Below are 16,474 nucleotides of genomic sequence, written 5' to 3' on the forward strand. Positions count from 1 at the left end.
TCATGTGAATGATGAGGCCTGAAGAAAGAAGAAAGCCAAGAAGAAAGCCCTCTCATGTTTCCTGGACATTGCCCTTGTCGTAGAGGTATGGCTGCCAGAATCCTGCCAGAATCCTGCAGGCCCATCGCTGGTGGACTGACTGACTGTAGAGTGGTAGTGCTCATAGATGCTCTGAGCTGTGGACAGGTCACTGACCCCAGCTCTGACCAAGCCAGCCACGAGTTTGTCTGGAGATAACAAACACAGCAGTTGTTGTTGCTTTTGTTATTATTATTTATCTTTAAAAAATCTGATTGGCCTCCATTCTGTGTGACTGGCTTGGTCCTGCTCAGAATCTGCTACCATTCCATATAACTTTGACAATGTAAACATTTCCATGTCCTTGAGTGTACCTGACCCTCTGACCCATCTAACTGTATGAAGTAACCTGAAATTGTACATCGTGTAATGTGTAATAACCTGAAATATAACAGTGAAAAAAATCGGAATTTATATATATATATATATATATATATATATATATATATATATAAACAACAAAACAAAACCACAGCAGTTGGCTAAAAAACATTATGCAAAAGATTACTCACATTCAGCAGGTTGTGAGGGTTTGTGTAGTTGCATTACATGAACTGTAGCTAATGTTATTTATTATTTTTAACCGACAGGCCAAGTGAAATACACAGTTTGAACTGGAAGAGATTCTGTCATGATGTAGGTATGTATTTGACAGAATTGGTAACCTAGCTAGGCTACAACATCCATCGGATCAGAATGTTTGAACTCAGCATCACTGTGGTTGGCTGGCAGCAGCTGACTAGCATAAGCTCGCATCCCCTGGTGGAAGCGGTTTTGTGCAGGCTAGTGAGAAAGCCGCAACATGGGGAACGATAAGTAGATGCTCTGTACGTTCTTACTATGAAATTCGTCTATTTTTATTTGAGAATTCAAAAGGAACAACTGGCTGCCAGATTTTAGGACGATGGAAATTTAACGGCGATGAAATTCTCTGCTTCGACCGCTATAGACGTTGACACCAAGAAACAATTTCCTTAGGTTATTCACCCGGAATAAAGCTGTTCTCTGGACAGGCTACACCGGCCTGTGCAGACTCTCCCAGCCATGGCTCTGGTTACTTTGCAGCGCTCCCCTACCCCAAGCGCTGCATCCACAGCCAGCACAACCACCACCAACGTGGGGGAGGTAAGCTTGGAAATAGCTGGAGAGACGTTTTAGAAACATCAACAAAGCCCAAGAAAACACATAGGATACGTGGGAGTGACATAGGCCTATCCGTGCTAGCTAGATATGTAGCAATGGGATAAGCTAACTAGGTAACGTTAGTAGCTATTATTAGCCTCAACTCAATCGCTACCGAGCTAACGTTAGTTGTTGTCTAGAAAAGCTAGCAAGCAAAGTTGTCAGTAACACACTGATATAACGTAATGCTATTGCCAGTTAGTAAAGTTCGCTTGCCAGCTAACGTTAGCTAACGTAAAATAAATATACAGTTAATCTAGTTAGCTAGCTTCTTGTTTGCCTTACTAGCTAGCTATTGAGCTGCGTAACTACTGTGGCATTAGCTGGCTATTCATATCCAATAGCATCGTTAGCCTGATTAGCTAGGTATCTGGTTATCTGCCAGGTAGTTTCATGTAAGTCCTACCGTAATGTCTTGCTGCTGAATGCAGTAAGCTAAATAGTCAGCTAAGAAATCACCAGTGTACTGCAGTGGTGCCATACAATTTGGTACTCCCAAATGTTAACATTTTTCAAGTTAGTTGCCAAATATATCAGCTATTACCAGCTTATGTATTAGGCAAACTAGCTAGCTACTTGCTTATGTCAAAGTCAGTGTTATGGACAGCATGGGTTATTTTATATGCTGTTCTGAGATGTCTTCTAAAAGGGACCAGTCAATGAGGTGAAATGTGGCATGTAACTTCATACAGTCATGTGGTAGAGCAGTGGTTCCCAACCAGGGAGACTAGGACCCCTGGGGGTACTTGGTGTATCCACAGGGGTACTTGAGAAGACTCATGAGACTATATGCCTACTGGTAAAATGCACATGAGGAGGTACTTCATGGGTACGCTGGGCAGAGAAATTAATTTGGTGGTACAGTAACCGAGAAGGGTTGGGAACCACTGTGGTAGAGGCCTAGTCATACTTTCCATAAGAGTAAAGATAGTCTGCCAAAATCAAACTAGTATAAGTCAGGTGAGCTTTGAACACTTCCATGATGGCAAAATAAACTCTTGGTACTGCTCCTTGTGCTTATTTGTTTATTCAGATTAAACAAAGAGTAGGCATCAACAACAGCCAATTAATAAACTACAAGAACAATCCCATCTCAAAATGCAAATCAAACCAAAGTTTATTGGTCGCGTGTGAAAAACGTATGTTTCTAGCTCCAACAGTGCAGTAATACCTAGCAATTAAAAAAAACTACTCACATAATCCAGAAAAAATAAAGTTATATAGGATGAGCCATGATTAAATACAGTATATACATAAAGTGGGTAAAACAGTATCTAAACATTAAAGTGACCACTGTTCTGTGACTATGTACATTCTGCAGCAGTCTCTAAGGTTCAGGGCAGGGCACTGGGCGGAGGCCGGCTAGTGGTGACTGTTTAACAGTCTGATGGCCTGGAGATAGAAGCTGTTTCTCCGTCTCTCGGTCCCAGCTTTGATGCACTTGTACTGTCTCCGCCTTCTAGATGGTACCGGGGTAAACAGGCCGTGGCAACAGTTTGGGGAAGGCCCTTTCCTGTTTCAGCATGACAATGCCCATGTGCACAAAGCGAGATCCATATAGAAATGGTTTGTCGAGATTGGTGTGGAAGAACTTGACTGGGCTGCACAGAGCACTGACCTCAACCCCATCAAATACCTTTGGGATGAATTGGAACGCCGACGTCGAGCCAGGCCTAATCGCCCAACATCAGAGCCCGACCTCACTAATGCTCTTGTGGCTGAATGAAAGCAAGTTACCGCAGCAATGTTCCATCATCTAGTGGAAAGCCTTCCCAGAAGAGTGGAGGCTGTTATAGCAGCAAAGGGGGGACCAACTCCACATTAATGCCCATGATTTTGGAATGAGACGTTCGACGAGCAGGTGTCCACATACTTTTGGTCATGTAGTGTAACAGTTGCCTACACATCACAGCTATGACATTTAGATGTCACTCATGAAAGATGGCTACAAAGTACTGTTTTTGTGCACCTTCTCAGCCAGTTGGGGGCGCTAACTGTTAATAGAAACAGGAGTCGCGCTAAATACAACAAAGGCTCTAGCCTACAGCAGGTTTTCTCCACTTGCTCTTATTGAGGGAGTTTTGGGTAGATTTGTCTCGAAGATGACAACAACCATGATTAGGCCTGAATCAAGAACTGGTACTTGAGCATTAGCTGGTCGTTCTTTTCTTTCATTAGGCTGCTACTTTACTTTTTTAGCTACTGAGTCATTGGGCCTGACGCTTTACACCTGCCATTTAAAAAAAGAAACGTGTAAAAAGAAACACCTTTATCGTGAAGATGGTTGAGCTGGCCTGACTGAGGACCAGCCTTCCTTGTCACTGCCTGCCACTCACTTTCAATGTGGGATAGAATTGACTGGCTGCCTAGAGGCCTGTCTGATGAGCAGCCAAGCCCCTCAGGAAGCTGCTGCAGCTATGATGTCATTCTCACATGGAGGGTGGAGGGAAACACAGCGTTTGACACGTCCCTGTTGTGAGTTTCACCCTGATGCCTGTCCCCTGGTTGAATGGGTAGAGGTAGAGACCAACCTCAGAGGCCTTACCTCACCTTATCTGCACCGTTTGTTTAGATGGAGGGGGGGGGGAAATACATTTTGTGTGTTTATAAATATGTTAGGTTTGACAATGACGTCTGTTCGTAGTTTTGAACCCATTCTGCTCATCACAAGTGTGATGCTCGCCCGATTTAGTGTGTTAGATACAGTAGTGGAAAGTGCCGTGTGTTTTTGGAGCTGAAATACAGTGTTGGATACATCTTGTCACAACATTTCCTCTTAGTGCTGCAGTACCGAACCTTGGCAGGAACCTTGTGCTTCTCACTAGTAGTGCTTTGGTTGACAATCCTCAGGCTTTAGTAGGTGAAACTTCTGGAGAATGGCCCACCTCCTCACAGTTACCTGTCACCATGTTACTATAACCTGATACTCCCAGTCTATGAAATCTCTCCTGGAACAATAACTGTTTTTAAGACATTTACTGTGGTGAAACTATCATAAAGAATGGCCACATTCCCTCCATTTAGTGGCGTTCACCTCTCTCATAAAGTCAGGTGGGTCATTTTCACGAAACTGAATAAATACATTTTTCACTAAATTTCCTCTTGAAACACTGATATTAGGATCTGTACTAATCTATATTGTATAATTATAGTTTTTTAATGAGATATTATGCATTTTACTAACATTTTCACAAAAGTCCAAAAAGTAGTGAACAAATCAGCATTTCTAATATTTTTTTTTACATTGCTCCCCTAATGAAAAGGAGTCAGTTAAACATCACACTGAAAATATTAATATTTCAAATTAAATGATACAATTATAAAGTTAATCAGACCTTTTCCCCAATTTGAGGTCTTTAGCCGTATCGGTAATGAGAAGCCCAACTGTAGTAAAGGGGGTGTTTTCAGAATATTCATTCTGAAGGCATATAAGCAAATATATTAACATAACTTGGGTTCATATAAAGACTACTCCTCTAGATGATGCATCATGGGTGAATACAACTTTACAGTACATTCGGAAAGTATTCTGACCCCTTGACTTTTTCCACATTTTGTTACGTTAAAGCCTTATTCTAAAATGGATTGAATCGTTTTTCCCCCCTCAATCTACACACAATACCCCATAATGACAAAGCAAAAACAGGTTTTTAGATTTTTTTTTTTTAACTGATATCACATTTACATAGCAAGGAAAGTTGTCTTAAAGCTTGAAGCTACAGGTATTTCCTTGCATTGTAAAGGGTTTTAGCCTGTAATGGACTTTTGTTTTGCGAACAGTAATTGTGTGTTAGCTCCCCACTCATGCTGCACATAAGTTAACATGATGCATCCCAGCCTCAGCTCATAGTGCAGGGATTCCTTAGGACAAGCTAGAGCTAGTAATGAGTAAGTGGAGCAGGCATGGTGCCGGTGCTTTCAACACTATATGGGGATGTCTGCTGCGCCGATATACAGACTTGATCCTCTCTCAATCAGTAGATGACATGAGACACATTTAATAGAAGTACCGAAAGTAACAAAAATTCTATTACCGAAATGTTTTTCATGTTCAAGTATCGAAAAAGTACAGAAGTTTTGGTATAATAAACAGTAGTGTTGATTTGTTGGGGCGTTGGTCGATTTGTCTGTTCCAAGGTTAGCCTAGGTTAAATACATTTATGCGAACATTGAAACCTCAACATTTTGTATTAGACTAGATACACACTGAGTGTACAAAACATTAGGAACACCTACTCTTTCCATGACATTGACTAACCAGGTGAAAGCTATGATCCCTTATTGATGTCACTTGTTAAATCCACTTCAGTGTAGATGGAGAGGAAACAGGTTAAAGAAGGATTTTTAAGTCTAGAGACGATTGAGACATGGATTGTGTATGTGTGCCATTCAGAGGGTGAATTGGCAAGACAAAATATTTAAGTGCCTTGAACGGGGTATGGTAGTAGATGCCAGGCGCACCAATTTGAGTGTGTCAAGAACTGCAACGCTGCTGGTTTTTTCATGCTCAACAGTTTTCCGTGTTTATTAAGAATGGTGCACCACCCAAAGGACATCCAGCCAACTTTACACAACTGTGGGAAGCATTGGAGCCAACATGGGCCAGCATCCCTGTGGAACGCTTTCGACACCTTCCCCAACAAATTAAGCTGTTCTGAAGGCAAATGGGGGTGCAACTCAGTATTAGGAAGGTGTTTAATGTTTTGTATACTCCGTTTATTTTGGGAAACATTTCTACAATAGTTTTATAAAAGAATATTGAAAATCTACCCCTGAATCCACTCAACTCTTCAATGAGTTGTGAGTAATGAGAATTAGGTTCCCCTCATTATATCCCTGTAGAATAGTAACCTACTTATCAGAGCTTATTATGAGGCAAAATATGTACTCTGAATTGTGGACAGATTAATGTCCACCTGATACTAATGGCTGCACTGTAGAGCTTCAATGTCTTGTAGTATCAGATTGGTAACTTTTGCTTCTTTTTGCTCTGCCTTTTCTTGGTTTACAGGACTTTGGGAGTGATGATGAGCGCCGGCTAAATCAGAGGTAAGTGTTCTTAGTACTTACAGTGCTAAAGATGGACTTGCTAGGGTAGCTCAGAGCTGCTGCTCCTTTCTATCCATTATTTTGCATGGGGGAGCACGCTACAGCTACATATTATGCCAAATGGAGAATAATAGGAGGACGTTTTTGTGATTTGCGTTTGTTTGTGGGGGGTAAGCGTTCCAGATCAACTGATGCCTTACCTCTGGGTTTGTGTACAGTTTGGAGATACTGTATGTCAGGTCTGGTCCCTCTCAATGACAGCCACCACCAGGGGTGAAAGTAAGGCGGTACTGTCAGGTATGGTGTCCTGGCAAAATAAATAGTGGGTGTACCAGTACCGGTAAAACGTGAGCCTTTCATAATTAATACAATATGCCCCCCAAAATATAGGCTATAACAGCATTATTTAACATTACAGCATGTCAGCCTCATGAATAATTTGCTAATTGACTGGAAACCGGGTGGTATACGCTCCAAAATGCGTTGTGGTTTGAGGAGAACACTTACATTTTGTCAAGGTGGAGAAGTGGCTGAGACGCTCGTTGGCAAGGTGGAGATGAGTGGCCGAGACCGAGGCACGCGCGGACAACAGTGGATTAATAATTTCGGGCTACAAGTGTAGGCCTATTGACAATCGCAGAATGTCATTACAATGCACGTATGTGTTTTGTAACATAAGTCTATTTCCATTCATCAAATTGTGGGTGCACAGTGCACTGTTGTGGTTTGGATGCTGAAATTATTTTGTGAGTGGACGAATGTGTGCGGATAGCCTACAGGAGCGACTTTTGTTAAGCGATTGTTTGACAATCGGATGAAAACATCATGACTGGTTGTGTTTATGCCACATTAAAAGACAAAGCCGGCGTGTCTATAAGGCTAGGGGACGCTAAGTTTTCCCTCAAGTGAATTGAATTAAATTGCCAAAATTATATAGCCTAATTAGCTTACTCCTGTCTATTCAGGTATACATAAAATCATTCAAAATAGGCTACTACACCAGAAAGCAGGATTTGGCCACAGAGGCTCATTAGCTGCTTACTTAAAACAATAAATATATATATATATATATATATATATATATATATATATATATATATATATATATATATATATATAGATATATATATATATATATATAGATAGATAGATAGATAGATAGATAGATAGATAGATGATAGATAGATAGATAGATATATCGCATAGCCTACAATCGAAAGGGCCTGCAATTTGGGCAGCGCGCGTTGCAAATACCAAATAGATGGACGATTGTTGAGTAGCGACTGTAGGTGAAAAGCAGAGAACCAGCCAGTCATATTGCAATATTTAAAAATAAAATCAGGGAAAAACTGTTGTAAAGTGGATATCATAAGGTGAATGCACCAATTTGTAAGTCGCTCTGGATAAGAGCGTCTGCTAAATGACGTAAATGTAAAAAAATGTAAATGTAAAGAGATTACAATAAAAATACCCCAATCTGTCTTTCAGTTATTAACATTTTTTATTTAATTGAGCGAACAGTAGCCTGTCATATTGGCACTAGAGGAGAACATCGCCAATATCCCCGGTGAGTGTGCATATTCACTGTCTTTGTCATTGGGTCAGTGCCACTTTAGTTTGTTTTTGGACAATAATTTCCTCCTCCAGGTTAAATGGATATCATATTGTATTTGTGTCTCCCCTTTTCGTAGACCAATTATATGTATCAGACAACATCGTTTTTATTGATCTGTTTGTCAGTGTCACCAGAGTAGTCTACCCTGTAATTGTTGTAGTATAAAAAAAATAAAAAAATGATTGCGCGCACTTGGGTGTCCCTACCCGTAAGAAATTAAATGTACTTTCACCTCGTCACCACTGTAACAAATTATTAAGAAACCTTTGTCTGTCTATACAGGGTAGTCATCTATCTCTAATAGACAATTAGACAAAATATTGCCTTCCCCTTTTTGCTAGTCATTGTTGCAACAGGTGCTAAAAGGCCCAGTGCAGTAAATAACGTGATTTACCTGTGTTTTATATATATGTCCACACAGAGGTTGGAATAATACTGTGAAATTGTGAAAATGATGATAATGTAGTGTAAGAGCTGAAATTTTAGCGTGTTTTGGAATTTTGGCCTGCCTGGTGACATCACCAGAAGGTGAATTAGTTAATATACCAATAAGAAAGAGTTCCAAACGTCTGCCAATAACTGCTCATTTTCAGTCTACCACTCCCAGACAGTCCTAGCTAAATTCTTGCTTGAGAAATTGCTTTTTGCTAAGAAGCTATTTTTGTTTCTTTTTAACCATTTTAATTGAAAATATCTCAATAATATACTTCACTGTTACCCGGAAATGATTTGATATTGAGAGAAAAACGGCTGCATTGTACCTTAAAATGCCAACACCAGTAGAAATCTACATTTTCAAGCTGAAAGACAATTTAAGTCAATAAGTCATCATTTTAGTCAAAGTACGATATACAGTGCATTTAGAAAGTATTCAGAACCCTCGACTTTTTCCACATTTTGTTATGTTACAGCCTTATTCTAAATTTGATTAAATTATTTTTCCTCATCAATCTACACACAATTTCACATAATGACAAAACAAAAACAGGTTTTTATAAATGTTAGCAAATTTATATATATAAAAAAACTGATATCACCCTTTACTCAGTACTTTGTTGACGTTTTGCAGTTCTACAGCCTCAAATCTTCTTGGATATAATGCTACAAGCTTGGCACACCTGTATTTTGGGAGTATTTATTCCATTCTTCTTTGCAGATCCTCTCAAGTTCAGTCAGGTTGGATGGGGAGCATCACTGCACAGCTATTTTCAGGTCTCTCCAGAGATGTTAGATCGTGTTCAAGTCCAGGCTCTGGCTGGGCCACTCAAGGACATTCAGAGACTTGTCCCGAAGCCCACTCCTGCGTTGTCTTGGTTGTGTTCTTAGTGTCATTGTCCTGTTCAAGGTGAACCTTCACCCCAGTCTGAGGTCCTGAGTGCTCTGGAGCAGGTTTTCATCAAGGATCTCTCTGTACTTTGCTCTTTTCATCTTTCCCTCGATCCTGGCTAGTCTCTCAGTCCCTGCCGCTGAAAAACATCCCCAAAGGATGATGCTGCAAACACGATGCTTCACCGTAGGAATGGTATTGGCCAGGGGATGAGCGGTGCCTGGTTTCCTACAGATGTGACGCTTGGCATTCAGGCCAAAGAGTTCAATCTTAGATTCATCAGACCAGATAATCTTGTTTGTCATGGTCTGAGAGTCCTTTAGGTGCCTTTTGGCAAACTCCAAGCGACCTGTCATGTGCCTTTTAGTGAGGAGTGGCTTCCATCTGGCCACTCTACCATAAAGGCCTGATTGGTGGAGTGCTGTAGAGATGGTTATCCTTCTGGAACGTTCTCCCATCTCCACAGAGGAACTCTGAAGCTCTGACAGAGTGACCATCGGGTTCTTGGTCACTTCTCTGACCAAGGTCCTTCTCCCCCTATTGCTCAGTTTGGCCGGGCGGCCAGCTCTAGGAAGAGTCTTGGTGGTTACACACTTCTTCCATTTAAGAATGATGGAGGACACTGTGTTCTTGGGGACCTTCAATGGTGCATAAATGTTTTGGTTTCTCCCCCAGATCTGTGAATCGACACAGTCCTGTATCTGAGCTCTATGGATAATTCCTTCGACCTCATGGCTTGGTTTTTGCTCTGACATGGACTGTCAACTGTGGGACCTTATATAGACAGGTGTGTGCCTTTCCAAATCATGTCCAATCAATTTAATTGAAGTTGTAGAAACATTTCAGGGATGATCAGTGGAAACAGGATGCACCTGAGCTCGATTTTGATTCTCTTATTCTCTTAGTAAAGGGTCTGAATACTTATGTAAATAAGGTATTTCTGTTATTTTTAATACATTTGGAATAATGTCAAAACTTGCTTTCACCTTGTCATTATAGGGTATTGTGTGTAGATTGATGAGGAACATTTTTATTTAATCCATTTGAGAATAAGGCTGTATAACAAAATGGGGTCTGAATACTTTCTGAATGCACTGTATTTTGGCTTGAAGCGACAAAATCCAAACTGCCCACTTTCTGTAAATCCGTGTGAATATGGTGTCTTTTCCTATAATACAGGGGTGCAACTTTCACTGGGGAAGGGGGGTACAAATTTGATGATGTACCATTAACTAGCAGAGCTAACCAAAAGTTGGCTATCGTATGCTAGCTAGCTGGCTAGCTCACTAAGTTTAGCTACTATTTTTGCCTCAATCACACTATACCTGAATCAAACGATGAAACCAGCTGCCAAACGATTGAAGACCGATATTCTGACGTTTTCTCAGCACAATATGATTTTTTTATTAGTCAGTAAATCAATGTAACATTTTTTTATCTGTCCGTTTCCCCAGCTAATTCCCTACTTCACACTGACACGGTATAAAGGGCTCTACAGGCTTCACTGTCATGGTGAACAGTCAGTACACAACACTATGCTCATCATGTCTTAGTAGGTTCAGATTGTGACAGGTCTCCATGCAGGGTCAGACAGCCAGGGAAGACCAGTCTACGGAGCTCAGATGAATTTTCTAGTATATTATAACAATCAGTAAATGGATACAAAGTTCCATCTTGAGTTGATAGGTAGGCTAGACTCTGGGAATAATGAATATCATGCACACAGAAATGTAGTTCTTCTGCTGGAGGTGTAAAACACAAAAGGGGACATATTTGCATATGTTATGGTCTTGTGAAGGCTGGTTGAATTCTGGGGAAGAGTATGTAGACATGCTGAGATAAATGAACAGAGTCTCCCTTCTCCCTGTTTTTGTTTGCTTGGAAATGTTTATACTGGAGACATTTATCAGAAGAAAATGTGTAAACTAGCATTTATAGCGGCTAAGAAATGCATTGCCATTAATTAGGTTGGAAGAAATGTCACGTTATGTATCACGCAATTTGACCTGGCCAGATTTACTGTTTACTGCATGAGGGCATGGAGGCAGAACAATCTGATTCTGCTCTGAAGCTTCCGCCTCCTGTCTGTCCCACTGGTTTATTAGCCCTCACCCCCCATTAGTGACAAACCATCTCAGACCTGGAAACTATCAAACAGGCGGAACACTGAGTGCAAGATGGAACTACACTGAACAAAAATATAAACGCAGCAATTTAAAAGATTTGACTGAGTTAGAGTTCATATAAGGAAATCAATCAATCTAAATAAATTCATGACCCTAATCTATGGGTTTCACAGATTTCAAATGAAGCATTGGGTAGCTGCAGGAATTAGGGTTGAGGAGCGCATGCATCCAGGGTTTGGGCAGAATATCACCTGTCGCGTAGCGAGAGCATGCTCCTCAAAAGTGGTTGATGTGTGAAACGAAATAAGTTTTGTATTTATTTCTCACAGCTGAAGTTGCCTATCCGTTATCATTGAAAAACGGACAGGCGGAAAAGCGCTGCCTTCATTCGCTATTTGAGTGCCTATGGGTGACATTTTTTTCCCCCATGCCCCTGTTGCAACTCAGTCTCACAATCAATTTGTGCATATATGCACATAATTCATTACAGCAAATTTTGTGCGTTTTTGTGCGTTTTGGTGTGGCTTAATTCGTGCGAAAAGACACAAATTTAACCAGTAGACAAAAATGTAACCATGTAGCCTACACACAAGCATTTGCAAAAACAATATAGACGCGATAGTTTATATTTAAGTTTTGATCTTCTTAATGGCCAATCAAATGTTATAAAAATTCGATTTCCGCGCTTATTGTTCCGTCCCTCTCCTCGCCCCAACCTGGGCTCGAACCAGGGACCCTTGCACACATCAACAACTGACACCCACGAAGCATCGTTACCCATCGCGCCACAAAAGCCACGGCTCGCAAGGGGAAACCCTACTTCAAGTCTCAGAGCGAGTGACGTCACCGATTGAAACGCTATTAGCGCGCACCACCGCTAACTAACTAGCCATTTCACATCGGTTACACATACACTATATAGAAATGTTGTCTTTGTTTAACCATGATTTAAAATGTGTTGTTGTATGCCTATATGTACTGTATGCCTATATGTCCTTTCAATTTTATTCAATTCAATTAATGGCATGGGATTTATAAGCATAAGCTAAATGTAAGCTAAATGAACAAGCCTATGACATGGAACATAGCCAGATAACATACAGTAGGCCAACTCATAAAATACATGTTATTCATATCATAATGTTTCTTTAGACCTGACTAAAATAAATAATGGATTTGTGATGGCGTATATTAAATTGATTTATTAGACTTTTTAAATGTACATGTTCCGAATGCGCCCATCAGCAGATTGAATGCAGCTTGTATGCATGGAGATGCTAAACTTGTTTATGTTAATTAACAGTCAATTACCGTGAGACTGGCAGACTTTTGCATGACAATAACCGTCTGTAATGACCGCCACAGCTCCATACATTTACATTTTACATTTTAGTCATTTAGCAGACGCTCTTATCCAGAGCGACTTACAGTAGTGAATGCATACATTTCATTTCATTACATGCATTTTTTAGATTTTTTTTATTTACATTTTTTTATTTACTGGCCCCTGTGGTAATCGAACCCACAACCCTGGCGTTGCACACACCATGCTGGCGGTGCAAACACCATGCTCTACCAACTGAGCCACAGGGAGACCACTTGTCAGGCATAGAGAACTGATAATGCATACTCGTTGGGATTGGCGTGGGGTGTGGGGGGGGTTCCGTGGGTGGCTTTTAACCATTTCTTGCCATGTCTTACTCATTGTTAGAAAAAAAGTTAGATGTTAGGTACTATATCAGCGGTTTCCAAATTAGGGGTCGTGACCCCATGTTGGGTCGCCTGATATGAAAATGGGGTCGTGGAAGATTTCCAAAATCCGGAGATTTTTGGGGGGAATGAAACCACGCACTATTGCAGATACTTTTTTATATTACCTGCCGCAATTGATATGGTGAAAACAATGTGTGGGGATGCACAGAAACTCACGTCAATACCTTTGTCAGATAACACTGTTGAACTAAGAATTTCTGCTATTGCTAGCAATCAAGAGGAAACTCTGACTGAATGACTCAAACTCCCCAGCTTATGCTCTCCAAATGGACGTTAGCTGTGAGGGCTGAGATGCCCATGCACTGACTTTTGTTCCCTATACATGTCAGGGGATGCTATTCACAAGGACATATTGTTCTGTGTCACTATTCCCGAGTATGAAACGGCATATGGGATGTTCACTGTGCTGTGTGGCTATATTGACGAAAAACTGATTCTATATGGGATCGAATAGTGGGCTTTTGCACAGATGGGGCTCTGTCTGTCACGGGACGGCGGGCAGGCAGATCGAGCTGTCATGTGACCGAATGCTGCAGACAACGCACTCACGGGTCACTGCGGAGGAGTTTTGGTTCCTTACTCAAAGTGAATACCCTGTTTTCCTCTGAGCATTACTGCCGTGTTCAAAACAACTGGGAACTCGGAAATCTCTGATTTCCGTGCATTCAAAACAACAGGGAACTCTGAAAGAAATGAGCTCCGACTGGGGAAAAATTGTTTTGAACGGTCATCCAACTCGGAATTCCAACTCAGGAACTCGGGCCTCTTTCTAGACTTTACGACCTGAAGATCACTGATGAGTTCTCAGTTGTCTTGAAAGCACCGTAAAACTCTTCGCCAGCTCATATCTGTGTGAAGCAGGATTCAGAGCGTTCGTCTGCATTAAAACCAAATATCGATCCAGGTTGGATGTAACAGCAGAGATGAGGTGCGCACTATCGACGATGCCCCCTAACTTTGAGAAGGTCCGATGTGACATGCATCAAGCACACCCATCTCGTTAGTGGGGGTGAGATAAGATATATTATGTCAGACTAATTTGCAATTGACTACCTCCATTAAAAGTGTGTGATTGTGAGTTGAGAACACTATCAGTAGTACTGTTAAATTATTTTGATAGCCCCGAATAAAAAAGTAAACATTGGCTGTTCATTACATAATGTTTTTCACATGGGTGGTGGGGTCACGAGAATTTTCAGATGTCAAAATGGGGTTGTTGGCCAAAAAAGTTTGCGAACCCCTGTACTATATGTATGGAATATTTATATGAATCCTATAAATAAAAATGGCCAATTTGGGTGCAATCAATTGACTTAGTTTCTCAGAAATGTAATTATATCTCAACAAAGAATCTTGTAGAAATACTAATCTTATGTTTCTAACTACAGAAATGATTTCACATATATCTTGGATGGTGGGTGTCATGGCTTGCTGAAATTACTTGGAATGACCCTACTCATAGAATTTCTTCTGAGAACATACATTCTTCTAGTTATGCAATTTTTGATTTTGGCACTCAAAGTGATGCACATACTCAGGAATGACATCGGTGAGATATGAGTTAAGGCCTGTCTTGCCTCCAGGTCTCATCGGTTCAGTATGGGACATAATACACTATATTACACAACTTAAAGATATTCTCTGGTACTTTTGTATACAGTGCCTTCAGAAGGTATTCAGACCCCTTGACTTTTTCCACATTTTGTTACATTGCAGCCTTATTCTAAAATGTATTAAATAAAAACAATTATTCAGCAATTACACACAATGCCCTATAATGACAAAACAAAAACATGTTTTTAGACATTTTTCCACATAATTTTCTTTCTTCTTAAGATATACCTTATTTACATATTTATTCATACCCTTTGCTATGAGACTCGTAATTGAGCTCAGGTGCATCCCGTTTCCAATGATCATCCTTGAGATGTTTCTATAACTTGATTGGAGTCCACCTGTTGTAAATTCAATTGATTGGATGTGATTTGGAAAGGCACACACCTGTCTATATAAGTTCCCACAGTTGACAGTGCATGTCAGAGCAAAATCCAAGCCATGAGGTCGAAGTCCATAGAGCTCCGAGACAGGATTGTGTCGAGGCACAGATCTAGGGAAGGGTACCAAAAAATGTCTGCAGCATTGAAGGTCCCAATAACACAGTGGTCACTGACAGAGCTCTGTAGGTTCTCTGTGGAGATGGGAGGACCTTTCAGAAGGACAACCATCTCTGCAGCACTCCACCAACCAAGCCTTTATGGTAGAGTGGCCAGACGGAAGCCACTCCTCAGTAAAAGGCACATGATAGCTTGCTTGGAGTTTGACAAAAGGCACCTAAAGACTCTGACTATGAGAAACAAGATTCTTTGGTCTGATGAAACCAAGTCTCAATGTCATTAAGTGGCCCAGCCAGAGCCCGGACTTGAGCCCGATCGAACATCTCTGGAGAGACGTGAAAATAGCTGTGCAGCAACGCTCCCCATCCAGCCCGAGGATCTGCAGAGAATGGGAGAAACTCCCCAAATACAGGTGTGCCAAGCTTGTAGTGTCATACCCCCAAGGCTGGAATCACTGCCAAAGTACTTCAACAAAGTACTGAGTAAAGGGTCTGAATACTTATGTAAATTAATACTGAATACTTACATATAAAAACCTGTTTTTGCTTTGTCATTATGGGGTGTTGCGTGAAATTTGATGAGGGGGAAAAAACAATGTAATAAATTATACAATAAGGCTGTAACATGAAAACAAAATGTGGAAAAAGTCAAGGGGTCTGAATATTTTCCGAAGGCACTGTACATTTTAACCAGTAGTTCTGAAAGTAGCACCCACGAGTCAAAGTGGTTCCCGAAAATTGCGTTCCACCTCACAAATGTGCAGATATGTGCACACGTCATTCTCTCTCGCTCTACTGTGTGTGCATCTTGCTAGCTGTCACACAAATGGTGAGGGACTGGAGCTCCATGGCTGAAACTTGAATTGCTAGGGAGCTGGCCCACATGGGGATAAATGTAGGGGAAATGGCTTCCAGAAAACAGTCACTTTTAAACTAGTGATTTCATGGCTAATTTAGGTAAGAAAATAATTCTGCTCATAGACTATGTATGAACTGCACATTGACACATCCAGCCCAAATACTTTCTAGATGCCAAAGTACCGGAGCATGTCTTTAACTGCCAAAAAACCCTCTGCTTATGTAATGGGTAATGCAATGTATTGAGTTTTATTAGGCAGGTGGAGACATGAAATATTTTATTTTACGACTCAATCCACCACCTGACCTGTGAACATGTTGTACATTAAACATCTGGTCATCTATGTTCCTGG

At 40.9% G+C, this 16,474-nt stretch overlaps 1 protein-coding gene across 2 annotated transcripts in view; it reads left to right on the plus strand.

Moving 5' to 3' along the window:
- The first annotated feature begins 774 nt into the window (after window positions 1-774).
- The window catches only part of LOC115164425 (protein phosphatase Slingshot homolog 1), a 56,711-nt gene continuing 41,011 nt past the window's right edge, over window positions 775-16,474 (plus strand). For both annotated transcript variants that reach the window (XM_029716877.1, XM_029716878.1), the window contains exons 1-2: window positions 775-1,203; window positions 6,272-6,309. In XM_029716877.1, coding sequence (XP_029572737.1) covers window positions 1,123-1,203; window positions 6,272-6,309 — 119 coding nt within the window. In that variant the 5' untranslated portion in view covers window positions 775-1,122. The remainder of the gene's footprint in view (window positions 1,204-6,271; window positions 6,310-16,474) is intronic.

Source organism: Salmo trutta, chromosome 27 (genome assembly GCF_901001165.1).
Source record: "Salmo trutta chromosome 27, fSalTru1.1, whole genome shotgun sequence".
In the NCBI taxonomy this organism is placed as follows: Eukaryota; Metazoa; Chordata; class Actinopteri; order Salmoniformes; family Salmonidae; genus Salmo; species Salmo trutta.